The sequence below is a fragment of the Callionymus lyra genome, chromosome 19, assembly GCF_982586985.1.
Source record: "Callionymus lyra chromosome 19, fCalLyr1.hap1.1, whole genome shotgun sequence".
Classification (NCBI taxonomy): Eukaryota; Metazoa; Chordata; class Actinopteri; order Syngnathiformes; family Callionymidae; genus Callionymus; species Callionymus lyra.
In genome coordinates, this window is record NC_141836.1 from 4058229 (window position 1) to 4086016 (window position 27788).

At 42.4% G+C, this 27788-nt stretch overlaps 1 protein-coding gene across 3 annotated transcripts; it reads right to left on the reverse strand.

Moving 5' to 3' along the window:
• Positions 1 to 1223: 1223 nt before the first annotated feature.
• Positions 1224 to 26280, reverse strand: LOC148059036 (vasopressin V2 receptor-like). Of its 3 annotated transcripts, none has more exons than XM_087781100.1 (7): positions 26104 to 26280; positions 24635 to 24701; positions 16421 to 16800; positions 8438 to 8683; positions 7981 to 8127; positions 6324 to 6870; positions 1224 to 4025 (listed from the first exon to the last, which is right to left on the reverse strand). In XM_087781100.1, exons 3-7 carry the CDS (start codon positions 16796 to 16798, stop codon positions 3829 to 3831), a joined length of 1515 nt encoding a protein of 504 aa, XP_087637226.1. In that variant the 5' UTR covers positions 16799 to 16800; positions 24635 to 24701; positions 26104 to 26280; the 3' UTR covers positions 1224 to 3828. The 3 variants fall into 3 exon arrangements, with proteins under 3 accessions (XP_087637226.1, XP_087637224.1, XP_087637225.1); XM_087781098.1 differs by having other exon boundaries at positions 1224 to 4028; XM_087781099.1 differs by lacking the exons at positions 24635 to 24701; positions 26104 to 26280 and adding an exon at positions 17181 to 17409 and having other exon boundaries at positions 1224 to 4028.
• Between the last annotated feature and the right edge of the window lie 1508 nt (positions 26281 to 27788).

Sequence of the window (27788 nt, forward strand, 5' to 3'; positions counted from 1 at the left end):
AGGACAGTCACACAATGACAATCACTGCAGTCACTGCAGCTTTTTTTTGTTCTCTTATTATTATAATTATTATATTTTTACATCATTATTATATTATATTTTTACTCCCATGGTTTATTCTTCGCTAACACACACACACACACACACCTTGCCACACAAATATTCTGGTGGTGTAAGCGGGACATATGTGTACAAACTGTAACATGTCACTTGCACGAAGACAGACATTACGACAGAGTTATTGTATAACACACGCACACACACACACACACACACCCCCCCCCCACACACACACACACACACACACACACACACACACACACACACACACAAATATTCTGGTGGTGTAAGCGGGACATATGTGTACAAACTGTAACATGTCACTTGCACGAAGACAGACATTACGACAGAGTTATTGTATAACACACGCACACACACACACACACACACACACACACACACACACACACACACACACACACACACACACACACACACACACACACACACACACACACACACACACACACACACACACACACACACACACACACACACACACACACACATTCTGCAGTGACATGCATTCTCCACACAGGTTTTAGTGGCATCAGTGTGTCACAGACTCACACACAGCTGCAGCTTATGTGGATCACTTCAACACAACCACAGCTTTTTTAAACTGAGTCAGAGAACGGTTATGAAAGCGAGTCGACTTGTTATGACACTACAGAGTCGGACTTTATTTCCGTCGAGTTCGGTCACATGGAGGCGCGTTGTTGTTTGTATGTTCGGTCTTTTGTCCAGTCCTTTGTGTAGCAGCTTTGACGCAACAACATCTCATTAGCTTAATTTCTACATCTGTGTTGTCTCCGACAATAAAAAAAAAAGGGGGCGAAGCTCGGGATCGTTACCCCCGGTGTGATACAACATATCCAATGATCCCTGCGCTGCAGATAGCTCCGTCTAAGAATAACTTTACTGACATCACTGGGAGATTAATCCGGTCCAGGAGGCCCCTCTAAGAACCTTCTGACATTACAGGCACTTGGTTTTTGACTAAGACTATTTTCATGCTTGTCTAAAAACTGACATCTAGATGTTCACTATTATTCTTGAAGACTCCTTAACTTGTTATTTCTGTCCTTATCTCATGGAAAAATCTTTCGGTTGGACGTGTTCCCGTTTCTTCCCGAGACATAACGCATGACACACCACTGTGCTTTACATCTTTAATAAATATGCTGTACATTGTTCGTCCGCGCACATGGAATGCTGCAGAGCACTTTCATCTCCAGGTTTCCTCTTAGAGAAACGTCATCGGCTTGACAGGAAAGTCAGTTTGTGAACGTTCCATATTTTGGGGGGGAAATACAATCGCATAATTGTTTCCTGCTTCGGAAACCTGGATTGTACATTTGTGTCAGTGAAGCTGGACCCCCCCCGAGGGGCTGCGTCTCCAACGGCGAAAGAAGGAAGTGGGAAAAACTGTCTCTTACACACGTCTGGCTGTAAATGGTCCAATGTAAAAGATGTTCAATTATGAAATGAATACAATCGAACCAACATGAGACCTCGAGCCGACCTGACCATCCAACACATCTAGAAAATTTTATCCCAAACCGTTTTGTTTATACAATTAAAAACGCTTTCGTAGCCTGATTTCAACGAGTTAAAGAAATGCCTGAACACAAAAATTAAACATTTCCTGGTCGTGCAGGTTTTTTTTCATGTTGCGTTGTATGGTTGGTCAAATATTTAACTTCGTATTAGCTGTCGAGTGACATTCTTCAGCAACAAAATGACGATGTAGCGGACAATAGTTTGTTATGTCCTGTCTCCGCTGTGGTCAAATGTTGGTTCAGGTATACAACATTGTACCAGTTCTGTCCGCCCGACTATTTCGGTCCCAGGGACTTCCTACGCGATGACGTCATTCGTCGCTAATGACTTTTTTCAAAGCTTTTTCATGCTTGAACGAAACTTTGACTGAGCAATGAGAGGAAACTTTATACCACACCCAAAAATTTGTATAATTAAAAAGACAAAGAAATAATTAGCAGGTCTAATTCATAAAAAATGCTTTTAAAAGGTGTGTGAAGATGTCATCACGTAAGAATTGCCCGGAGTGATCTAGTGGGCTGGACTGATTTGGTACTTAACAGGCTTTTGTTTATCTTCATCACAGTCAAGTGATTCAAGTGTGTTTCCTGGCCTGTCAAAGCTTACAACACAAAGTGAAAGTTAGCTTTGAAAACAGATATTTACCCCCTTTTTTTCCATTTTCAGTTTTCAAGGTTTTGTTGATTCATTAGTCTAAGTTTTGATTAATTATATCGTGAAAACTAGCATTGAAGGTGGTTTGGGGAACTTTTCGATTTTAATCTAAATGTAATTTAATGTAATTATTGTACCGGAAAAAAGGGTAACTGGACATGACACAACTTTCTACTCAAGGAACTATGCATATGCGTCCTTTTCGTTACTTTTCCTTTTAATCCAACAAACGTTGGAAGTTTACTTTGTAAGTTTTCTTAATCATTCTTGTGTTAATCAGATTGTTTTGTCTCATTCCTGTCTTGTCAAATACGTCGTATTGTTTTGGTGAGTATTGGCCCTCATCCTGTCCTCTAGTCCACAGTTACCTAACAAATGCAGGTTCATTGACGTGTGTACGTTTCTACTCTCACTACGCTCTAAGTTCAAGGTCTGATGTGTTCATTCGAATGAGTTGTGAAAGTGACAATAACCTTAGATCCCCCGCTGAAGGCAGAGACTCCCAATGACAACAAAGTAACCTCCTGCGTGTTTACAATCGGCTTCCTGAGTCGAGCTCATATATTTGTGTTTCGCTCCGTCAGGCCGGAGCTTGCATTGAAACAGTGCACACCTCTGCCAAGGACATTATTGATTAATCTCAGCGTACAATAAATACATTTTAAAAATGATGAAATTTGTTTTCAAATTCTTGGACTGGGATTTGATGTTTGAGCTAAAAATGTAACCATCCAAGCTGATTTAATTGAGAGGGTTTTTTTTGGGCTGTAAAGTTAAACCTTTGATGCAGCAAAAGTCGGTGATGAATCTGTAAAAACTTTCCTGTGTCCACCAAAATCTGTTCACTAATACGTTTGCCCACTGGGTTACACTGAATAAACATAACCTCCTTGGCAGAGGTAGCACAAGTAAAACCATAGGAATGTGGACGTAGCCTTGTGTAGCTTGACTAATAACTTATGTGATCATATTCCTCTGGAGGGAAAATGAAATGGGCCTCGAGCCCCCCGAATCTAATCCAGTTTCTTTCATTCGTCAAGTTCACATTATTAGATTGGAGCTTCTTCAAGCAGCGGCCGTAACATCCATGTCATCCACGTCTGCCCTCAGTCCGGCCTGCGTGCTTCCGTCTCGCCGTCCGTGTGCGGATTAGCTCGCTCTCCGCCCGCAGCTTTGTCTGCTGGTTCTGGCATTAGTAGTTCGTTAACGCAGAGATCCACACCTACATTCCTGCCTCCGAGAAGGAGTTTGTCGCTCATGAATCACCGCGCAAGTCCTTTGTTGACGTCTGCAACTGCAGGGAAAATGCAGGTCAGGCCGGACATGTCATGTGACCGCCGCTTTTTATGTGCTGTCGACGTCCTCAATGACAAGCGTTGTCAGTGCTGTCATGGAAAAAGGACGGGTGATAACAGATGCACTTTCTGCCGGACGTCCTCTGGCGTGGGACACATCTGGCGGGAGCTGGAGTTATCAGCTCTGGCGGAGAGCGGAGACGTGAAGAGCGGCACGTCCACGCCGCCACCACTCGTGTCCTCTCTCTCTCCGCCGTCAGTACAAGCTGTCCTTCATGGACGTGTGCGTGGTGGTGGAGTCGTCGGGCAGGGAGCCCCGGCGACCCGGTCGCGACCCGCAGCGCAGCAGGGTCTGCAGCTCCCGGGACACGCTGCTGGAGAAGGCGGTGTAGATCCACGGGTTGGTGCAGGAGTTGAGGCTGGCCAGCAGCATCAGGATGGTGAAGGCCACTTCTGCTGAGAGGAGAACACTCATTGTTTCTCGGAGCGCCGTTATTTACAAAACTATTTCAATGCAAATATAAACGACTCCTGAATGATGTTTTCCAAGCCCTTCCTGCGTTCTAATAATAGCACCAGACTCCTTATTGTCCTGCTGAACGGCTTTTAATTTAATCCCACTTCCATTCTGAAGCAACTCGACGCTGTGAATCATCCACATTTTTTGCGCATTAAAGTTTCGAAACCAACAAGAGCTGCAGTCACGCAACCGTTTAAGCTATTTTGGGACAGAAAGATTTATTTATTGTTAACATGAGAGTGAGCTTAAGAACACAGAGAAACAGATTATAATCAGAATCAATTTAGATCCTCTTGAGGCGTGTTTGTAAGAAAATCGGAAGAGGCTGAAAATAAATAATGATTTTTATCTTTGCACTCTTCTGTGTCTTTGGGAGTTGGTTCTGAAATGTTTTCTCTCGTTTTGTTTGACATGTTGGAGCATAAATCTCAGTCAAGACCATCTCAGGGAAATATTAGTCCCATCTTCAGTTTCGGGGAATGTTTCAAGTCCTACCAAAGCAGCTAAAAACAGCTGAATATCAACTTGTTAAAGTCCAGGAGTGAATTTCTTTTTTGTTTGAATTCAGCATATGATTACTCAAGTTTCTACCATTTTATTAAGTTTAAAACTCAAGTTATATTTTATGTGTTTTATCTTTTTTGACATTCCACTCAAAATCACAACATCAAAAAATGTAATTTATAGTGGAAAATTTGATCATATCATACTGCCATGAAATCTAAATCGACCCAGGACAACTGTGTAGACAAACCATCATAAAAAAGGTTTTAAAGTGTTTATCTCTTTAAGCCGTGGCGCGGCCACATTCCTGGCATCACGATGTCCTGACGGTTGTCATACATTAATGTAGGTCTCTGGAATAGGAAACAGGTTGGACACGCAAGTGTTTCGTGACACAATGACTCACTCGTAATGACTGTGTATACGCAGAGATCAGCTACGATCAGTGTCTCCGCAACGGAATAATCTGGCGAACGTTCAAAACCAACAGGAGATTTAAACCCATTATTTATTGGCCTCTGATGTTTTGTCTCTGCATTTAGACGAGAGGACACCCACGCTGTTCATCTGAGCGTACGGTTGCTCCATATATGTCTACCCGTCGTTCCCTGCTCAAAAACATTCGGTTCGGTGACCTGATCTGAGCCTTGTGTCCTCGGAATAATGGATGCGTTTTTTTATCTTGATGAGATTCTTCTAATGCAATTTTGACTAAATTCAATTGAAAACGTTGGTCGCCCAAACCACCGTCTTGGCTGAAGTGAGGGCGAGTTAACTTTTCTGTTACGCTTCAGGACGCGTTGGCGGTTATTGTCAAACGATGATGTTTTTTTTATAGCAAAACATAAAATCCCCACAGTGTTGTGCGTAACAGAGGTAGTCATTTGTCATCTGTGTGTATTTGTGGTTCTTTGTCGGTTGGAACTGATTGCTTGTTTTCTAAGAAAGCTTTGAAGCTGCCACAACTTACGCTTGCAGCCGCCCTACATACACCTCTGTGACCTTCTTTAACAATGAAATCCACTGTCTTTGTGATTTTTCTGAGCCATTTTGTTAACCTGCAGGTGTCTGTGGTTTAGGAAATCAAAAGACATTTTCAATCACCTTTGAAAATGTGGTTGTACACTTTCATAAAGAGGTTATTCTTATAAATATCTTGTAAACAAATTGGAAAAAAACAACCTATTTGTTAAAAGGCTGTACCAAAAGAAATTCATAAAAGGTTAGTAGGAGCTTTTGGTAGTTCTCGGTAACCAAAAGTGATAACTTGTAATGTGGTCTTTTAGGGCTTGATTTCTTTACTGTTAAAAGGCTGAAGCCTGAAATAAACTTTAATGCAAACGTTGTCAAATTGTACTCCCCAATATTTACCTATTATGTTTTGAAAACTGTCATGGAGACACAGCTGGAGCCGCATTACTGCTGGTTAGTCATCTGTCAGTGAATTGTGAGTCTGCTGCTCACACAGGGCCTTGTAAGTATTTCTTGTCAGGATACGTTACTGAGAATAGTGTGAAAAGGCATCTGTATTGAGTTTTGTTCTTCTTAAATATCTGACGTCAGCGTCGGTCACCAGGAGCTGTTTTTGAAATGGACGTTCAACGCCATTAGGATCTAGAACCGAGTCCAGTCGCCATATAAGTTTAAAAAATGAAGAATGTACATTGAACGATTGTCCGAATGCAATTCACAACTATAGTTATGAACCCGTTTAGTTCTCAGCTTACCTTGGTCTGGAGGATTGGGGTCCCAGGCGGCCCACAGCTGGACAATAAAGTACGGAGACCAGCAGATGGTGTACACCAGTACGATGACCAGGGTCATCCGGACTGTTTTGGACATGGCTTTTGTGATGCTGGGTGGGGGGGCGGAGGGCGGGTGTGATGGCGCGTGGTCAAGAGAGCAGCGCGGGGAGCTGGAGGTCAGTTCAAAGGATGTGAAGGACTCGTGACGGTCAGAGCTGTGGATCGGCTGCTGTATAGCCGTCGATGTAACGTCTTCGGTCTGACAGCTGCTGTACTGGATCTGTGCGCAGTCATAACACTCCCCCGGCGCGCTGCTGTACGGGCTATTGTGCGGTTTGTTGTTCAAAGACTTGAAACTCTGTCCTCCTCGTCCGCCCCCGGACGCTCTCCGGCCTCGCTCCCTGGACCGGTCCTCTTCCTTCTTGATGCTTTGGAAGCGGAACAATATTTCATTCTTCTTCAGCTCAGCCATCACCATCCGCTCCGACTTCAGGTAGATGTTGTTGTGAATCTCCCTGAAGATTCGTATCTAAAAAAGACAAGGACATTAACTAGAGAAGTGGAAGTCAGCGGTAAGATTAACCTTTTACAGACAACATGTTTGTGTTGCTATTTAACTGTAAAAGGAAATAAAAAGGGGAAGACGGTGTGTTTTGGCAAACAGAAGCTTCAAATAAATATTTGCTATTAAATGTATTGCTATTAATGATATCAATACACTTTTATAGCGCTAACTCCTTCCTCTTCTGGACAGCAGAGACTTTCTAAACCTAGTTATGAAGGTTATTTTCTACTGAGCTGTTCGCAACGTCGCTGCCAACACTGGACGTCAGTCATTAGGTCAAGATTGAGTTACAGCGTGTTGCCTATCAGCGTCCACATCACCTGACCCCCCCTGCCACGACATCGTGCCCGAAGAGGCTTCCTGGTTGGAAATCTGATATAGAAAAAGAAAGGCCTGGGATTCAGTTTGGCGCATTTCTTGGTACATTCCTTCTTCTGGCATGCGGTTTGCACAGCGGGCAGATTTTCTGCATTGTGGTCTTTCAAGTGCCTTTTTAATTTAGGCAAATAGCGAAACCGGGAAAAATTCTTTCCCTAAATAGTGCGATGGAGATGATGGGAGCTTATCCAGATTCGTCATCCGACAAAGACGCTGCATAAAAGCGATTGGTTTTCTCAAGTTTAATCGCCAAAAAACACTTTAAAATGAGCCAAATAATTTGAAGACGGAGTTGTTTTTTCTCTCCGGGGTCTGACAAATATGTGGATCCTCCTTATGTCAATACTTAAAATATCTAGTATTTCCATGACACACTTTTAGCAGCAGGTGGAATATGTCCCCTTGTGCCCTTGTCTTGTGATGTACCTGTTATGTGTAAGTCTGTAGGACCCGCTTTAATTAATTTAGAATAAACAGCAATGAACTATACCATAACATATAATGCTTGGTTTGCCTAGGTTGGATAACCTTGAAGGCGGGTACGAGGTTTAGCCAGCAGACAAACAATGCAGCTAAAATCAAACAAATTGGAGATAAATGAAGAGGATAAACGGACGCTCGTTGAGACGACGATGTTTTGTTCTTGTTTGATTCATTTGTATCTCACTGAGTAAAGAAAATGGTCGCCCTTCTTACCTGACAGATGGTAATGATGATGGCAGGAAGCAGGAACACAGCCACAGTCATCCACGTAACGTAGGCCTTCAGTCCCCACGTCTCAGCAAAGTGACCCCAGCACTCAAACTCCCCCGGAACCACTTCGGACCGCGAGAAGATGAATATCTACGTGAAAACAACAAGAACATGTCGGGGTCAACTCGAGGAACATGTCCCTGTGACACGACATGAAGTAACTTTGACTCATAATGAGTGTTCACAAGTGCTCACTGAACCTCTGAAGCTTTCAAATGAAACTTACCTGACAGCTTTTATAATCATCACCCCCCTAAACCCTCCTCTGTCTGCTGAACTCGGGTGACCTCGTGTTCTAAAAATACTCGGACATCTTTAGTCAAACACCTGCTGAGCTCTCGTTTCCTTCCCCCCCGTGTGGTTTGAGTGCGATAGAGCAGGATTATGTTTTCCTCCTCACCTGTGGTATGCTGAGGACCAGTGCCAGACCCCAGGCCACTAACACCGGGGTGTTCCAGCGAGACATGGACCCCCCTCGGTAGGCCTGCAGCGGGCAGCAGATGGCTTGGTGCCGGTCTACTGTCATGGCGACTATCATGTAGGAGGAAGCAAACATGCCCACAATCTGCATGTACTTGATGGAACGACAGAGCACGTCGGGACCCCGGAACCTCTCGGTGATGTCCCATATGAGCTGGGGGAGAACCTGGAACCAGAGAGGGATGAGGGTTACATATTGACATCAAATCTAATGCGGGGAAATAAGCTCAGGATTTGTATTTTTCATCAGCAGTTCTTCCCAATAATCCTGAATCAAATTTGTTTTTGCGGTCAAGCGTCGGTCAAAGGCAAATGATTATTGGAAACTTTGATCGGTGATCAGTGTAGACTTGTGTTCAGAGGAGTCAACATGAAACAGGCCGCAGTAGTGTTTTCATTCCAGCTTAAAAGAGTATCGATCCTGAAGTCAAAAGTGCTTGCACGTGCTTTAACTGACCCAATATATTGATTAGGATCTAATGGCCCATTTAAATTACCATAACTCCTCCAAGGTCTGACCTTTTTAGTACATTTAAACACTGAACGAAGAGAATGTAGTAACTCAGGCTTCTCAACGCAGTCAATCCTGAGTGATTAATAACAGTAAGAGAATTAAAACAGTTTCTGGAAGGAGAAACGAGCGCTTCGGGATGATGTATGGTGTGGATGGTGATGTAAACAACTGCTACACTGACAGTAGAGTCTGAGAGAAAGAGAGAGTAGTTTTTAAAAGAAGGCTCTGTTTATTGAGCGAGACAGTGATTGAAAGGCATTTTATCTGTAGTCAGAGTTTTACCATCGACTTTTAACCAGCAAAAAAATAGAATAGTTACAATTCCAGACTGTTTGTTATTATTAATTTATGAAATGTTTTAAATTCACCATTTCGCTTTAAATGTTGCTAAAGTTTACATTTTTTTTTTTACACTTTGATTATTATTCATATCCTGGAATGTGATACTTGTCTTGAGGGCAACATTATAAAGCCATAAAAACAAAATTAACCGTTTAAAATGTAGTATAGTATTGAGGTCTTTTAATTGCATATCCTTGCTGGAATCTTCTTAAATGGCTTTTGAGAATTCATGCGAAGAACACACGACACATGACTGGGAATACAATCCTAGAAAGAGTCAGACTCATAATGTACTACACGTGGATCATTCAACTACCTAAGAGGGCCCATTATATGCCAGAACTAGGCCACATTTGACAGGTTTTATGTTGCCTTCGTGAGGTCAAACCATTAAACAACATGAAGCTGACAGTTTTATTTTGTATTGATTTTTCTTTATGACTATTTCAATTCTCATTCTTACCCAAGTATTATCATATAAAGCCTCTGTTTCTTCATCCAGATTTATTTGAATGTATACTTTATCACCTAATATCCATTTTATTTAGCTCCTCTCTATACTTATCAATTTGTGAGTTATTTTAATTGCCTAGAAGTTGGAAGCAGGATCTTATCTTATCACAGCAATTATCAATCGACTCATCTCTATAATCAGTCAGGGATTGTCTTGGATCTTGATGTAGCTTCTGAAGTCCGAAGGTGAGAGATATTAAACCAATGATCGTTGCAGTTTGTGTGCTTGTGGATTCCACAAAGGAAGCTCTGCTATGATGTAACATGTATGTACGCTCAGATCTGTGACCCATTAGGTGGTTAATTGTGGAACACTTGACTGGTCTCAGGGCAATTTAGGAATTACAAAAGGTTCCGGGAGTTTCAGCTTTTATTCCGCCCCGTGTTTTGTGCGTTTTGACGTAAACAAAGTATTGTATTGTGCCAATAATATATACCCTCTGAGAGCTCTCCCTTCCAAGGACCTGACCCCCAATACCAGGAGACCACAGAGTGATAAAAGAGTCACATTGTGACCCACTTGCTCTACGGGTTGAAGAACGCCGCTGTCTTTCTTTACGCTTTTGTTGGCCTTGAACTACTGCTGACGCGTGATGAGCCCCCGCCGACCCCTCATTATCACTTATCACCCTCGTTTCAGCTCCGCCAATTAGTGTACCTCGAGTTTTTAGCGAAATACACGACCCATCTATGTTTGTTAGATCATTGACAAATCCTAGAATTCCTATGCAAAAGTTACATTAGAGTAGATAGTAAAACGACTGTGGTGCACAGTTTTGAATAAACAAATAACTCAGCTGCACAGAACAACAACTCCATCTACACAAACCCTCTCAACAGCAGCCGGACCGACAGTCTTTTGTTTTCTTAGGGAGACTAATAAATAATTTACAATACGAAGCAATGATTTACGTATGTAGGACTCACCCTTTGTTCCCATCTGACAGGCTTGTTCCTCTGTTATTGTGAAAGCATGTTTATGTTCCCATGACACACAAACACACACACACACACACACACGTGTCAGCAGGCAGCTCTTCCTCTGGGGACCAACAAATATAAACGACCTCTGACAAGCGAGTCAGTAATCAAATGAAAGTCTGTCTAGGAGTCTGTCCTCAGGCCGCTTCATGCTGGAGTCTTCTTAAATGGCTTTTGAGAATTCATGCGAAGAACACACGACACATGACTGGGAATACAATCCTAGAAAGAGTCAGACTCATCATGTACTACACGTGGATCATTCAACTACCTAAGAGGCCCCATTATATGCCAGAACTAGGCCACATTTGACAGGTTTTATGTTGCCTACATGAGGTCGAACCATTAAACAACATGAAGCTGACAGTTTTATTTTGTATTGATTTTTCTTTATGACTATTTAAATTCTCATTCTTACCCAAGTATTATCATTTAAAGCCTCTGTTTCTTCATCCAGATTTATTTGAATGTATACTTTATCACCTAATATACATTTTATTTGGATTCTCTCTATACATATCAATTTGTGAATACAAATAATGATGTTATTAAACAACGTTTTTATTTGTTCAGGCTTTTCCTTGATTTTCTGGAACTCCTGTTGTGTTCTCAGTTTTGTCTTGACCTTTAAAGTATATATTTTATTGATTATTGTTTTGATTGTTTAAGCGCTTTGTGACCCTGGTCTGTAAAAGCACTATATAAGTAAAAATGACTTACTTACTTACATACATTTTAACCAAAATTGAAGTAGAAAAATAGATCTATTAACGGCGCAGATATTTTAACATGTATTTTAAGCCATCAGAAATATTTGATGTTGATCCCTTTATAGTTTATAGAAGCCCTTAAGGTGTCCAACATTTTCTTTCCAGTCGTTCCCTCCATTTATTTTGGACAAGGGCAAATCACAACATGTTCCTACCGCTGTCATTTAAACCTCTGTGTTGTAGCTCTCTCTGGAAATCATGGGACAAATCCAGTGTCGTTGACTCCGACTTGGCACCGGGAGGAGAACAAGATGTTAGGCGAGATCTACTCTGGCTCTTCTCGTCTGCTTTTTTATTTGCTCTTTTGAGCCCTGTCTCTTTCTACCCTTCTCTGCACTCACTTGTCCTGGGGAAGTCGTAAAAAGACTTAAGAAGAGAAGCTTCAGTGCTCTTTCGGGGGATAACAAACATTAGCCCAGACCAGCCGAGCTAGAATAATAGAGAGTCGAAGGAAATTATTTCAAGTCTAGACTGAGAGAATTGTTTTATGATAATTATACGTTTTGTGCAGCCTTTTTGTTTGGTTTGGTGCATTATGTTTCACCGCCCCTGTGTCAGGAGAGTAGTCTAATCTTTTTAACGACAATTCTACTTTTCGAGTTTCGCAAATATTTGACAAAACAAATCGTCAGCTGGAGGCCTTTCTCTTCGAACCCGTGACCCCAGGTGAACTTCAGGTTCCGATCACAGCGAGGAAGCGTCCGTTCTCAACCTCAAATGTAATTAAAACGACAGCTTTCATACGACAGTTCACATGACACTCCCACGAATCTCTGATGAGGTTAAACGCCGTCCTTCGCTAAAATGCCACTTGAGTTTGCGAGAACACTCCGTCCTGGTATACTTTTAGACGCATCACGCGGAATAAAAGAGTGTTAACTCTGGTCCTAGACGGAACGTTCCATGTCAAATGAGACATCTGCTCTAAGAAGATACTTTTAAAGTTTTTAAAAAAAAGCATCTTAAATGTCCTATATTAATCCAAAATACTGGTTGTAGAACAGTAGCAAAAATCAATCCAACTCAAAAATGTATGGATCAAAGTAAATTATTAATTGTTCCGCTTTCAATCCTCCATAAAACAAGATAACGAAGACCTAAATTGTTAACTTACTAAATTAATTCTAATGACTAATGCAATAAAGTAATAAAATCGTATGACAAATTATCTTGTGGTTCCAAAGTACTTCTGTTTTAAGATCAGACCAGAGGTCACTTGTGCCTCTGCAGACATTTATCAGCGCCGGCCCGGGTGTTAATCAGATTCTGGTATCATCTGGTTTCACACGTGGGCAAAGTACAAGCCCAGGGGCCACAAATTGATCTCACTGTGACGATGCAGTTTTTTTTTAGGTCATTGTGAATATCTAGCATCGGTTTCATCGGAGATTTGATATCTTCCTGCATTATTATTAAAACATTGGTTGAGCTGGTTTGTGCCTCCGAGCAGTTTTGAGTTTGGTCCATGGGGGGGTTTAATATTTCAAACCACTGTACTAGGTCATATCATTGAGACTTTGCAGACTTGTTTAGACAGTGACCCGGGGGGCAGTGTGAGGCCCAGGACCAACGTCCAGAAGGGAACACCAGTCGTGAGAGGTTGTAGTACGGAAGTTCTCTGGTCTTGTCTTTCTATCATTAAATACGAACAACGTTGATTGTGTAACCTTTTACTTGCGATCGGATCACAGTTCTGGCACAGCCAGGCCATGGGTTTTTTAAATCTGGCCCAAACAACTGACTAATTGAAAAGGTCTGGTCTGTAATAGAACCCGGAGGAAGTAACCAATCCCCCCCGTTTTGCTCAGCAGCACAGCCGAGTCTTCTGATTAGAATATCATGACATCAGACAAGTAGAAACTGTCAGTGCTGACTGTTCTCGTCTGCTATGATTCGAGCCGAACTGCAGAAACTTTCTAAAAGTGTCTCGCAGCCACCTTGCCAAGTGATAACAGAATCAGGCCAGAATCAGCTGTTCTTGTTTTTTAACCGCTGACTTGTGCTTGAGGCCCATTTAACAAATTTCAAGAGTTTAAAGCTCCGGGGAGTCATCAGTTCTAGTGGTTGGAGTGGGTTCCATGCTTTCAGAACACTAAAAAAGCAGTAGCAATAACCGTGGTTTGCTGATACTTGGCTTTGGGCGTGATCTAGCAGGTTCATGGGTTTGAAGAGTCCTAAATGTTGTTATCTAGAGCAGCGTCCACCTGAGAAGCTCTGGTGTCCTAAGAGTCTGTGATAGAAAAAAGATTCCACTTTCATGTCTACCACGAGGATAACACATAATCCAACGTGGCGATGAAAGTCTTCCTATACCGTCGGGAAGCCTTGGTATCCTTATTGGGAATCAATGAACTGATTTATTTTCCGAGATCAAAGCGTCCGAGGGAGACTGGACTGTGCTCTGTGCCGGGTCAAACCGGCTCTAGAAGTCTCCCGGTTATCCTCAAACTGTAACGTCAAAAAGCGGCATCTTGATGTTCTTATTTGTACAAGCCGTGACCTGATATTTGGCAGCGCGCACAATGTTTAATGTCTGTGATATTAAAGGGTTGGCTCGGTTCTTCAACATATGGGATATATATTCTGACAAGCTGCCCTCTCTCTCTGAAGGATCCGTTTTTCCACTGCGTCATCAGCTCAGACCTGAACATATGTCACGATGGAGGATCCACACTGATCATAAGTAAAAAATGTTGCGTGTGCGTCCGTATCGACCGCTGATGACCTGCCAAAGAAGGCCGGCCTACGATACGCCATCAATCAAGTTGACTTATTTCTATCACTCCACACAAGCTGTCAGTCGTTACCGGTAAATTAAATTAAACTGCGAGCACGAAACCCTGAAAAAAGTTGGAATGTGAGAGATAAAATGTTCAACTATAAAGATAAGCATGTTACATGTAAAACTTAGTTTTAACACCATGTTCAGGTTAGATTTGAGATGTTTTCCCAGATGACAAGTATCCTAGGGTCGGTCTTGAAAGGCCAACTAATGTGTTGCGTTAAGTGTGTCTTAAATTTTTTATTACAATATTGACACAGTAGTCTCCACCTCCAAGGGACTCGTTGTATAAACAAAGTGTGATTACAGCTGGCTGGAGGAGGAGTGAAGCCATTATAACGTCATAATGGACTCCGCTCTCGTAACCTCTCGTTCGCCAAGATTTCAGAAGGGGGAGAACTTTATAAAGTAAAAAGTTACAAACATGGTCATGATGAGAGACTTACTGCATCTTGGAGAGGAAGACTTTAACATGCGAGTCAGGAGAGAAGGGGATGGACAATGATGGCAGTGTGTGAGCAGAAGATATTAGTTTTCCTTTGGTTTTGTCGGATGGTTATGGTCGTCCGTGAAACACTAGGAATCCTTGATAATTCACTGATTCAAATCTGGGCTTAAACAAACAGCCAAACTCACTAACCGCCTCAAAAAAGTGGTTACGCTGATACGAAGTGTAATCAGGAAGTTTTCGTTTTAGGAACAAACAAGGTCAACAAGCTCTGCTAGTCATTTGTTCAAGTGCCTGCGTTTGACCGAGTTGATAATCATTTTTGAATAAATGGAAATTAAGCGACGGGATCTTTGAAGTGTTTGGCAACGTAACCTGCTTCTTTTTGAGTTATCTGGTTTTGTATTCACCAGCTGGCAGCAGTGGTTAAGCTGAGGTAGAACCTGATCCCGTCGCTCTGATTGAGTCTTCAAGAAGAGCATCTGAAAGTCGTGTTCTGCATTTCTTCCTGATGAATCACAGAAATTGATTTATCGACGACAGAACCGCGGTAACATTGGCTGAGGCGCGGAGGTTTCACTGTTGTTAAGATAACTTTTAGGTTTGTTGTCACGACCAGGGGACAGGTCGAAAAAACTCTTTAGGCGACAGAAATTGAGTTGTATAGAGCAGGAGTGCTTATACGTCAAGATCGCGATCTACCAGTCGATTGCAACGGTAGCGTGGGAGAGATGGCGTGACATTTTTTTTACAGATGCGAGACAGTGTAATTGGATTCTCCAGCTGTCTATTAAAGTAATTGATTTAGCGTTTGAAAGATGTCTGCATCGAACTGATGAAATGTTCTAATGGAATTGACACAAATGATTGAGTCAGTGCAATATTTAGTTCAGTTAAAAATGTACATATTTAATTGAGTTGTGCAATATTTGCTCATATGGTTATGTACATATTAAGAATTATCCATATATTAACAAATGAATATGTGTTTTGCCTTTTAATGCTAGGCAGATCTTTTTAATTTGCATCTTCTATAAGTGTTTTTAACTGTTTTAATAATGTTTTTATGTTCTTGTACAGCACTTTGTATCACTCGATGTTATTTTTAAAGTGTTTTATAAATACATTTGAGTTGAGTTGCTTCTGTCCTGCAGGAGTGAATACGCAACACTGAGCGGACGTTTCAAAGGAACTTTAAATGAATATGTGATATCCCCTCTGGTGTTGGTGCACGACCTGGTGTCCGGCCCAGTATCACATCCTAGTATAGAAATATATTTAGATGTTGGTAAATGTATTGTCACAGTCTCACACTGAGGACAGAGGGAAGCATGGGAAACTCTTTTGTCCCGGTCAAGGAACAAACTCCATCATGCAAAGGGTACAAGAACCTTTTCATAAGACTTTCACCAAACATGACAGACATTTATAATCTATTGCTTTGTGAATAACAGCCTGTTGAAAAACATGGTGTCATGGTCATGGTTGTTCATGATTGGACTGTTTTATGTTCAGAAGTATGCTTCACATTTCATGCAACCGATTGGGATCACCTGAAACAGCGCCACCACCAGGTCAGCCACGCACAGGTTGACCATGAACACGTGCATGGGCGCGTTCTGCTTCCTCCTCCTCAGCAGCACCCAGAGCACAAAGCTGTTGCCCAGCGTGGTGAGAGCCAGCACCACCCCGAGCACGGCGATCTCCGCCCGGGCCAACCCCAGGTCCCTCGCCCGGGGCTCCGGAGTCGTGTGCGGCGTGCTCGTCGAACCGTTGTCGGGGAAGATTCCAAAGAAGGACCCCCCGCCGTGCGAGGCGCTGGACGAGTTGAGTTCAGACACCAACAGGGACGAGAAGTTGCTTCTCCCAGCGGCGACCAGAGAGGAGAGGGCCAACCCATCCCAGCCGGCTTCCACGCTAATGCTTTCCATTCCTGGAAGATAGAGAGGGTTTTAGCTGTGGGAAAGATGATACCATCTCTTGTTTGCTCGGATATTAAAAGTCATGAGGACGTCTCAGTTTAGCCCTCATCAACAAACATGTGTTTGTTGTCACTATCTTGTTGGATCTTTAATAGCCACTAAGAGACGCCTAATTTGTGTATGGAGCTCCGTCTCGTCTCCGGGCTCCTGGGTCGGATCACAGGGTACGCTCAGGCAGGACCAGAACCAATCATGTTACTTTGTCCTAGTCATCCTACAAATACTTTGGTTCCGTTTGACGCAAGTCCAGAGGAGATTATTTTCTTTCTCATTCTTTCTCAAGGTTGATCTGACAGATTCTGACTTCCCTCCCACCACACCATCCCCTCACCTCTGCTCTGCTAATCACTCTCATTGTTTTCCTTCCCCGAGACCTCTTGTATACGTCCAGTCCTTCATTGCTGTGCTCATCTCGTCCAGTTTATTATTCTTCGCTTATAAATAAGTGGCTCAAAATAAGTCCGCCGACATGATATTGCGAGAGCCGTGGGACGATGGAAGTTTAGCCGCATACTTGAGCGGACGAAAACGGGTGAAAAAACAGGCCCAGAAAAGGTGAAGGAATTTGGTGTGATCAAAGGAATGTCCTTGTTCTGTCAGTCATGGAACAATGAGTACATATGAGGGTTTAGAGTGCACATATTTGAACTGTCGATTTAGACTTTCCTTTAATCATCTATGACAGGACCTTCATTATGTAAGACACATGACCAAAACTTATTTTTACCTTGGGCATAAATCCGTATTAATATGATCCTTTTTATTGTGCCCGACGTGTTCTTTTGTATCACCTCGTGACCAACATGATGCCTTCACTTATCGATTTATAAAACCATCCGTCTACAAATCCATTTATTCGCTGATGACTTTCTCCTAAATGTTCGGACCTCCTCTGAGCTTTGAAGGTCCTTGTGGTCCAAAGACGGCCACTTTGAATGTTTTTACTGGAGGACTCCGCATTCCAAAGTTCTCCACCTCGCTGTTGTCTCCTCCGAGCGTTTGCGCTGCATAGCTGGAACATGACACGGCCGGGATGACCGAACATGTGTTAACAGCCAAAGAAGAGAGCGGAGATGTTGGAGCATTCCGGGTGATTGCAGCTTTAATATCTTGCTGCTGGCTTTAAATACCTGCTGCGCCCCCCCCAGGCGCTGCACTGCGTGCGGCCGGCTAGTATGGGACGTGAAAATTGATGGTTGGTGCACCAGTTCGCCTCCAGAGAGGATCGACTACTTCATTAATCTGACTAAAAGCTCGAAGGATAGCGGGGAACACGCCGCGCTCACTACTAAATTCAACGAATCCGGTCCACCCAGAGGAGTTTACTGGCAGCTGACAGGAACCATTTTCTCGTTGCAACTGAGATGAGGAGAATTTATTTTAAAGTGGCCGTGATCCTGCAGCGTCGTAAATCACTCAGGCCGATCACCGTCAGGGGTTTTTTGTTAGAAATTCTTCGTGAACTTTGGAGGATGATGACTAAGTCAGAAAAACATTTGGAACACAGCTTACTAAGAACACACTCTGTGTGTGGGGGAAAGTCTTTGCAATGTCCCGCAGTGAGTGCAACGCAACATTGAACTTAACAACACAATGATGCCGTTTAGTGTCGAACATTTATTAGTAGAAAACTGTCCTTGTGGTCTCTCTGGTTGTCTCACAACATCCTCTTTTAACTCCTAAATAACATACATCACAGGCGGCAGTAAACAGAACCGTAAAGCTTTCACTCTCACGTCTTTCCTTTCCATCCTACGATCACTCTAAACCTCTTTCCTTCCTCTTCTCTCCATCTTAATCCCCCACTATCTCTCAGTGCATCATTAGCAGTAATGATTGTTCCTCATTATGCACACTGAGAAATATTTAATATTGATTCGACAAAGAATCCTGTTGATTTTTACGAGTAAACAATTTGAGTGAGTGTTTTTGAGCTCACTCAGATCTGTGGGAATTATTTTCTTCATGGCTTTACTAAAGGGGAACATTTAAACTCATTTTCTTGACACAGTCGAATGTATTTTGAAATATGTCATGATTTAAAAAGGTTTGTTAGGACACATCAAGAGAAAACCAAATTCAACAATAACACATTTTTTTTTAGTGATTTGTATACTGCATTTGTGGTTGGCATGAAGCTGGACTCACTGGTGACAGTTGCTTAGAGCAGATCACTGAACAAACTACTGTCCATCATGATGATGACAGTCATCCTCTGAACACTGTCATCAGTGAGCAGAGAAGCAGAATGAGTGCACGAATGCTCCTTCCCAGGTGCAAAACAAATAGACTCAAGGACTCATTCATTCCTCGGGCTATTAAATTGTACAATTCTGAGTTCGGGGGCAGGAGTGGAGTAAAAGTATCATGATGTTCTGTTCCATGTTAGTCTTTGTATCCTTTGTCTTTGATCTATGTTCTTTACCTTTATCTTTAGACTTAGATTGTATCGTATTGTAAAAACAATTTCCCGAACGTTTAACGTTCTTTTATTTTGGCGAGCTTTAAAGGGAACCGTCCACGTGATCAGCAGCAGTGAGAAGCCATACAAGTGAATTAAGAAACCTTTACAATCCTCCTTATAACAGAAAATAACCAAAATCTAAGTTAGTTTATGTTTAACCAACTAATAAAAGGTCATGAATTTTTATTTAATATAATTTTCGAGCGATCATGTGACAAAGATCGTTAAAATTGTGAGAAACATAGCCGTGAAACCACATCTAATCTGATAAGTGTGTTAATCGAGTGTCGCGTCACGGCTCGTGTTACTCACCACATAGTGGAATAGATTTGTTCTCATTAGTTGCTAAACACGTCCGTGGATCTGTGGGCAAATCAGTGTCTGGTGTTTCTAACTGTCTTCTCTTGTCTTGAAGACTTGGAGGAGAAACCACCGACGATGAGTAATGAGCTCGTCCTGAGAAATGCTTTTAAAGTTTCAAGGAGCCGATTCAGATCAGGATTATTACGGAATCTCTTGCAAACGATTCCAAACATTCTTGAATTTGACTTCGTACGAATCAGTTTTTTCAATTTCAAGACTTGTTTTTTTTCTCCGTGTAGAAGAATGTCTACATGTTTCTTCTGATGCATTAAACTCCGTGATCTCCGAACAATCCAGAGACATTTTAATAACATGTTTCTGCCTGTCATGCCGATATTAAGCAGATATCAAAAGTCTTTTCCCAGCCGGGGCCAGACAGAGCCTATAGCTATATATGCTCCCGCTCAGAACTCTGTGAACTTGTCTTCAACTCTGACCTCCGTCCCTGTGATCCCCCGAGGGCCCGCGGTGACTGGTGACCAGTGGCACCATGAGTTCTTAGCAAAGTGAGAGTTAGCACATTGTTGTTTTAACCCCTCTTTGCTTGATTGACAGGGCGACGACGAAAGTGGTCGTATACCTTTTATGTTTTCCGACGTTTCCACTCTGACTCAATGAGGGTCACGTGGCCCCCCAGGCCCACATCTGTTCTTTAAATTCCATCCCCTTTCCTTCAAAGAGTTCCCAAAATCACCAACTCTTGCTCCTCTAAGATTCTTGGCGTCATTTTTCTTAATGGGTTTTATCACACATTTTCATTGAAGCTCCGCTACTCGCCCGTTCGTCGTCGCACCTGTCCAGGTCACGAGCGCCGGCCTACGGTCGGACTTCAAAAAGAGACTCGTGCATCAGAAAAGTCACATGGACTCATCTACATAATGAGATTACATAGTGGGAGCACAAAGAATCCTCTCATGGACGGTTCCGTGATTACAGGGAGGAGCACCAGAACCAGGCGGGTTCCTCACACTTTGATGTCTTGAGACGCACAAGAAATGTATTAAACAAATAATCGAGTCAACGATGGATTTAAGTGACGGCGCTTCAAACGAGAAGTTCCCGTCACACTAAGGGGGCGAAGATCAAAAGGAAGGAAGCCGTAAATCCTCATTATGAAATACAATGTGAACATTTAGTCGCAGTAATGATCATTCAAAAGATCATAATGAAGCTATTTGGCTGAAGCCGGTTAAACCGTTAGCGGACACATTTCACCGATGATAATTCTGAGGCCATGAATAAAACTGACGACAGCGCTAACGTCCATCCCAGCCACGCATGTTCCGCCTCTTATCTGAGGTCAAAGCAAAGAGGCAGACGCTCTGCTGCGGATTTTCACACCACGCATGACCTCTTGATGGCCACTAACCACTGCGGATGGAGGGCCGGGCCGTGAAGATAATACAATGTTTGGCCAATCAATGAGGAAGCTAGACTGACAATGTTGCTTCCATATAAGGACGCTGTCACTCTGTAGCTGGTCCACTTCCCCCAGGTTCCCTGTCAGAAGCCACTCGGGTCCATCTGGCCTGGTCCTGTCAAGCTTTCATCTAAATGCATTCCTGGAGCTGGGCCAGCACGGAGCACTCCACAGCTCCTCTCCCCATGCGGGCCAAGCCATGCCGACTCTCTCAGAAGCTAATTGGCCGTCTGGTCCCGGAGGAGAACATTCCTGTAATATGGCTTTGTCACAGCGCCCACCGCCCCTCGCCTCCTCACCTGTTTGTGTGCAAACAGATAGGAACTTTCCGCGACTCCATCGCATCCAACACCTCCCTCGAGCCAGTTATCATCGCACGCACATAATGTGCAGCGGCACCCGACAGTTTTCTCTTCTCCAATGTAGTCCAATATTTTAGATTGTAATATTTTAGATTGTACAATGCTATACAAATAAAAATGACTTACTTACGAAGGAGACCTCCTGAGGGATCAATGAAGTTCTACCTTACTACCATTATTTTTTATGAAAAATTGCTGTATTTGCTGTGGACAATTTGGAAAAAAAGCAATTTCACGAACCTAACCTAACGTAACCTATTTACTTAATATTATAATATTTACTTTACTGAATTGAGTAATTGAAATATTATTTGAATATCACTTGAATATGTTTGTCTATAGAGATGTAAATAGTCTGAGTAGCTTTTTACCATCTTAATATTTAAAAAATGTTTATTTATAATTATCTTTTTTTTTAATTAGGTTAGGTTAGGTTAGGTAGGCAGAACTTTATTGATCCCTCAGGAGGTCTCCTTCGGGAAATTGTTTTTTTTCCAAATTGTTCACAGCAAATACAGCAATTATTCATAAAAATAAAATAAGAACAAAAATAAGAACAAGAACGAACAAAGAACAAGAACAAGATGATACAATCTAAGTCTAAAGATAAAGATAAAGAACATATATCAAAGAAAAATAACAAAGACAAAGGATACAAAGACTAACATAGAACAGAACATTCAGATACTTTTACTTCACTCCTGCCCCCGAACTCAGAATTGTACAATTTAATAGCCCGAGGAATGAATGAGTCCTTGAGTCTATTTGTTTTGCACCTGGGAAGGAGCATTATAATTTACATTTATTAGTGTAATAATGATATTATATTGTCATAATGTAATGGTAGTTTTACATTGAAAACATTTTAGTCCTCCATTTTTCTGAAATATAAATATAAAAAAGGCACTTCGTTCGCACCACGGGAGTTCGTCCACGAAGTCTCCCGTGGTTGCTATGGGTGGTTCGGTCCATTTTGAGGTCAGAACACATCATGTGGTGAAACCGTTTTAGTGTCCAGGTCAGCAGGAGACTCTATTTACATGTGGATCGATAGTGCTTGCTCAACATGGCGTCTTATGGTCCAGTCGCGCAGGGTCCTATGAGATCCTAATGGGTCCACGCTCGGGTCAGGTTTCTGGTTATCACGATGAGGGTCGTAACGGGAACATCGTCCATCTCGTATGGGAAGTGATCGAGCTGTATAAAACGACTCTCTCCTGCAGCTTCAGGAGGTCATCAAGTCCACAGGGTTTGACCTTCTTCAAAAGTGTTCCTCTCTATTTTCTCTCGCTGATGACTGTTGTGAGTAATAAAAACTTCTCACTGTCTTGTCTAAACATCCCATTAAATGCTCATCGTGTGGGTTCGCGCCTCATTGCTTTTGCTGATTCCATCAGAACGAGCCCGCATGTCAGCGTGTCACTCACGGACGCCTTATTTCCACAATAACCGAGGTCCAAGTCCTTTTCTGTCAGCGCTGATAACATGCATTCACGAGACCGATCTGTGTTGTTCTTGTTATTTATCATTAACCAGCAGCAGATTTGTGTCACCGGCACTCCACATCGCACACCTGCTGCCACCTCAGATCCGCACAGAGCAAATAGTCCGTTTCCTCCCACATCTGGTGCTCGATTTTGTCATTCAGTGTAGTCAGGATCTGATGATCGTCGGCAACAAATATTTTTTTTGTGTTTAAAGTACTAATAATTTATGCTATCAGTTGCTATGGTGACGGTGTCAACGTTAATTTTAGTGAAAACATTTAATCCTCGGTCTAATTTAAACAAACGTTTTCACCTGATGTATTGAAAATCTCTTTATAAACGTCCTTTTAATGGTAGCTTCACTCACACACACAGAGGTTTAAACTGATGTGTATTGTGTCGCTACTGTTGACTACTTTAAGAATTTGAAGAGGACCTGAAATAACAGCAGGAGTTTCAAATGAGGGTGAGCGAGTGAATGTTGTGTGTTTGTCACCGCAGGCAGTCTTTTGCTAGCGAGAAAGTTCTAGGTCAAGAAAGCAGCAAAAAAAAAAAAGAATTCTGAAAAATCTATGAGTCAAACTTGGATGTCATTTCTGTTATGTTTGGAATTTAGACATTTAATTCTTGGCCTCATTTTGCTTCAGCGACGAGAAGCTACACGGGGCGTTTGGACAAAACTGTTACATCTAATAAGGTCGATCTGCCGTGGGGTCTAAGGTTAGTGGTGAGTCAAAATGGTGGAGATCGGAGAGGCACTGGAAAAACTGGTTTCTGATTTGTTGACATGATTTTTCAAATTGAGCGTTTGATGCTATAAATGTAACTAGAGACATATTTAACTAAGTAATTATATATTGTTACGCGATAGTAGGTCACACATAATAGCCCCTTCCGTTTAATGTAAAGATTGTGTTCAGTGTTAGCGCACCTTTTCGATTGCAGTACTGCAACGGACCACTAGATACAATTTATTCTTCTCTGGTGATAAAAGTAACACTGCCCCCCTATGGCCACAGTGAGTTTAACTTTTCATTTTGCTTTAATAAGTGTTTCTTAAATTGTGTTTGAAGAAAATCATAATTTCAAAGTAATTTAAAATATAAATATCTGAACCGTTTGAGCCAGAGTTTGCATCAATTAAAGCCATTCATTGTAAAAAATTAATTAACTCCCGCCAGAACTATTATCGTCCACTTTCATCTTCACGTACATTTTCTTGTCGGTTCTGCTGAGACATCGATCTCACGCTCCAATTCGTGATGAGGCGACACAAGCGATCTAATCCACAGAATCACCTTCCAGTTTGATCGGCGGTAAATCAGAAGATGAAGAGTTCACAAGCTTATTCAGGCTAATCCTCACCCGGTGTCACAAGCCTCGCGGCGCTTGAAAGGGTAAAAGGAAGGAACACAAATACCCCATTAATGACTCTGTTTCTCCCCACAGTCGGATGAGTGGCGGCTTGTTATTGGCCCACGATCTCTGTTGAGACTCCGGGGTTGATAAAACAAAGTTGAAAGCGTCGTCCCACATTCGTAAGTTGCATAAATGCAGATTTATGGACGTACTGATCACACAACACACGCGACTTTATCTGAGGACCTTTGAGTCGACCGAACGAGGAAACTCACGACATCATCATAAACGCGGGAATAAGGGCACCTGAAGGTGACGACCGCGGCTCACCTTGTCGTCAGTGCATGGTCAGCTTTCGTACGCGTGTCCTTCTTTCCCCCGGTCGTGTGTTTCCGGTCTGAGAGACAAAAGCATTAGACGCGTCACCATCACACTCCATTAGCCTTGCGTGCTCGAGAGCAGATCAGATTCACGAGCCGACAGCTTCCTGCTGCTTTTAAAAGTCCCACACATGTGTCTTCACTTAGACTCGCGGGATGTATATATTTACAGTCCAGTACGCAGAACATGCATTAATATTATATTTCATGTGTCATGACTCACACTTGCTGGGACACCAGCGCCCGCTTGGCTACACAAAAAGTGCAGTTTGTAGCTATCTTTACTGTGTGTAGATTAGACCAGGCCCTAGATGGTCGACATGTAGCATGTATGCACTGAGAAGGTCACAGTAGAGCTGGTTATATAGGAATGTTTTTATATTCTTTGATATTCTATTTACTGTCCTTTAAAATCAATTTGACAAAATAAATAAATGAAGTTCCTTTACAACTTTATTAATAATAAATTATATAATAAAAATAAATAACAATATCGAAGCTGTCATATCTTTGTGCTTGTGAGAAACTCATTTTGGATACAACATATTTTAAATAATTTAAACAAAACATGCAGCTCTTTGATGACATTTTCTAATAAATTCTTGTTGCACATGACTAAGTATTGACCTAATATTATGACTTTTCTATTACTTAAAAATATAAAATGTTTAAACAAATGACATGTCATGATATAATTTCATTTTTTTTGGGACACCTATGATAGAGCATGTACTGTATGTCTGTGTTATATTGAGGGTCTTTAATTAAAATCCAAAAATTAAATAAAACAGTAAAAATGTTTATGTATTTTCTTATCTTAATGACGGAACTCATCTTGTTATAGATTATTCTTGATCATTTATTCTAAACATTTCTCTTCTTTTTGTCCTCCTCCAACTCGTATGTATTCAGAAATCACTTTTATCTATTGTTGTGTTTTCACATTTTAAATTTCATACTCATCTCTTTAATTCTGTTTCCCTCTCTCTCACTTTTAATTCACTGTTTTTATCCCATCAATTTATCTTTTTACAAGAACATACTTAAATGTTTTCTCTTAATAATCAGTGTGTATTTCATATTTGTATGGTTCATTTTGCTTGAATTTGAAATGTTTAAACAGATTGATTACGCCGTAAAACCAGGAGGGACGAGTCCTGATAACTGTTACAACATTTATGAATCGGAGGGTCGTAAATTGGGGAGAGTGAAGTCCTGCGGAGCGTGAGTGGCATGTTTGCGCTCGGACATCAGATACTCTGGATGTAGAGACGTGACCTACATTGATCAGTAAACAAATCTGTTCAAACAACAAAGTCCCTGTCTCCAAACTAAGTCTCCCGGCTCCTAAAACAGTCTGTGGGTTTTCGCGTGACGGAGGTCCTGGGACACGGTGCCCCGAGAGGAGAAGGGACTCACTTGTAATGAAGTAAAAGGCAGAAAGTGCTCAAGCGTTTCACATCCTCAGGAGCTGTCAGTCATCGACTTCCCAGAAGTTGCAGCGTTAGTTTAAGATCGCCGGTGAGTCCGAGGCGCAGTATTCCACTCGATAGCCATGTGTGTGTCCCGGTGCCTCACGTTACCCTCTGAGCAATGTGCTGCTCCTTCAGCACCAGCAGCACGACTGAATTTGAGCTCGGCTCGCTCCCCTCCCTCCCCCTCGCTCACCCTCCTCCCCCCCGGTCCACCAGCCTGTCCAGCAGGAGGGAGGGTGGAGTCAGAGCTGTTTGTTTGACATACCTATGGAGTCTGCAGAGAGAGCAAGGTGGATGTTTGAACACAACACATCAACAAACACCGGTGCGTGTGTGCGCTCGGACGATCGGACACACCTCCATCACTGGCACAGGAGCTGGTGATCTTCCACTCTTCGTGGAATGCCGATTGGCTGAGTCAGCCGGGGCAGGATCGGGTCACGCCCTTGGTACACATGTCGAGGTGGAGGTGAGAGAAGAAAAGAACATGGAAGAAGGATGGTGGAGGTCGCTGTTGTTTCGAACGGCGGAGGTTCATGTGAGAGGAGACGAGAACAAGGAGGTCAGGAGGTGCATGAAGGGAAGTAGAAGAAAATGAAACTGTGAAGACACACAAATGACATAAAACACTGTCAAGTACATTTACAAGTTCATCAAACAATGAAGAGTTATTAACTCCTCGCTAATGGCTACAGTTTAAACTATTCATCTGTGTTGGGAATTGCACTTTAAATTCCAAAGGTGTGCGTGAACAATTGATCTGTTGACAGCAATCATGGTGTTGAAGGTAGTTATTATATTTGTATTAAACATTATTCCGGGATAAATAAATCTCAGTCACAGTTTTGCGGTCGTGGTGTGAAAAGTCGAGGACCTGATCCTCATCTTTGGACCCGGTTTACATCTCGCATCAGATTGAAAGTTCTCAATGTTCACATGTTTAGCTGACTCCAGCGTTCAGACAGGTCACTGCAAGCCCATAATTTCACACAAAAAAAACATAAATTTCCAGGCAGACGGGAGGGTTGCCAAGACGATTGACTTTGACAAGCTAATTACGACTTCCTCCTCATTAGACGCGTCAAGTCTGGAGACGATGTTGACATTGTCCAAATAAGCTGGTCGGACTCTGTCCGGAGCTCAAGGGCGAACATGTCAAAACACTCGTCCAGGTCCAGGACAGCCTGTGTCGGTGTCAGAAACCCTGGCTGCCCTCTTGCTACTGTACGTCCTGGTCCACATGTTCCCCCCCGACAGAGCCGACCCTAAGCTCCCTGAGAATCACCCTAACATGATTATCCAGCTCTCCTTCTCTCCGAGGACGTTTAGGAAGCAGCAGAGCTGTGACCGTGAATCAGTCTGTGCTGAGGAGGACGGACACTAGGCGTAAATCTTGAAAACACAAAGTCTGGTTCGCGTTAGGAGACCGTAAAAACATCAGCCTGTTGAAAATGTCACGCTGGCTCAAGGATTCCATTCAGGAGTCTCAATCAAACCCGATCCATCAGCTACAGTCTTGAGCAGATAACCGGGGAATGTCGAGACCTTTAAATATCACAAACTGTCTGTTTCCCCCTGAGATTCCCGGTTGGACATTCTCCCACATGTCGGGAATGTTTCCAGCTCCAT

What these genes read in the sequence shown, in the direction of transcription:
- LOC148059036 (XM_087781098.1), bottom strand. Translation starts at nt 16,798, where the DNA reads ATGGAAAGCATTAGCGTGGAAGCCGGCTGGGATGGGTTGGCCCTCTCC. An exon ending in TGGTCCTCAGCATACCACAG is followed by an intron (nt 8,128 to 8,437) that starts GTGAGGAGGAAA and finishes GTTTTCACGTAG; the next exon opens with ATATTCATCTTCTCGCGGTC. An exon ending in TCATCATTACCATCTGTCAG is followed by an intron (nt 6,871 to 7,980) that starts GTAAGAAGGGCG and finishes TGTCTTTTTTAG; the next exon opens with ATACGAATCTTCAGGGAGAT.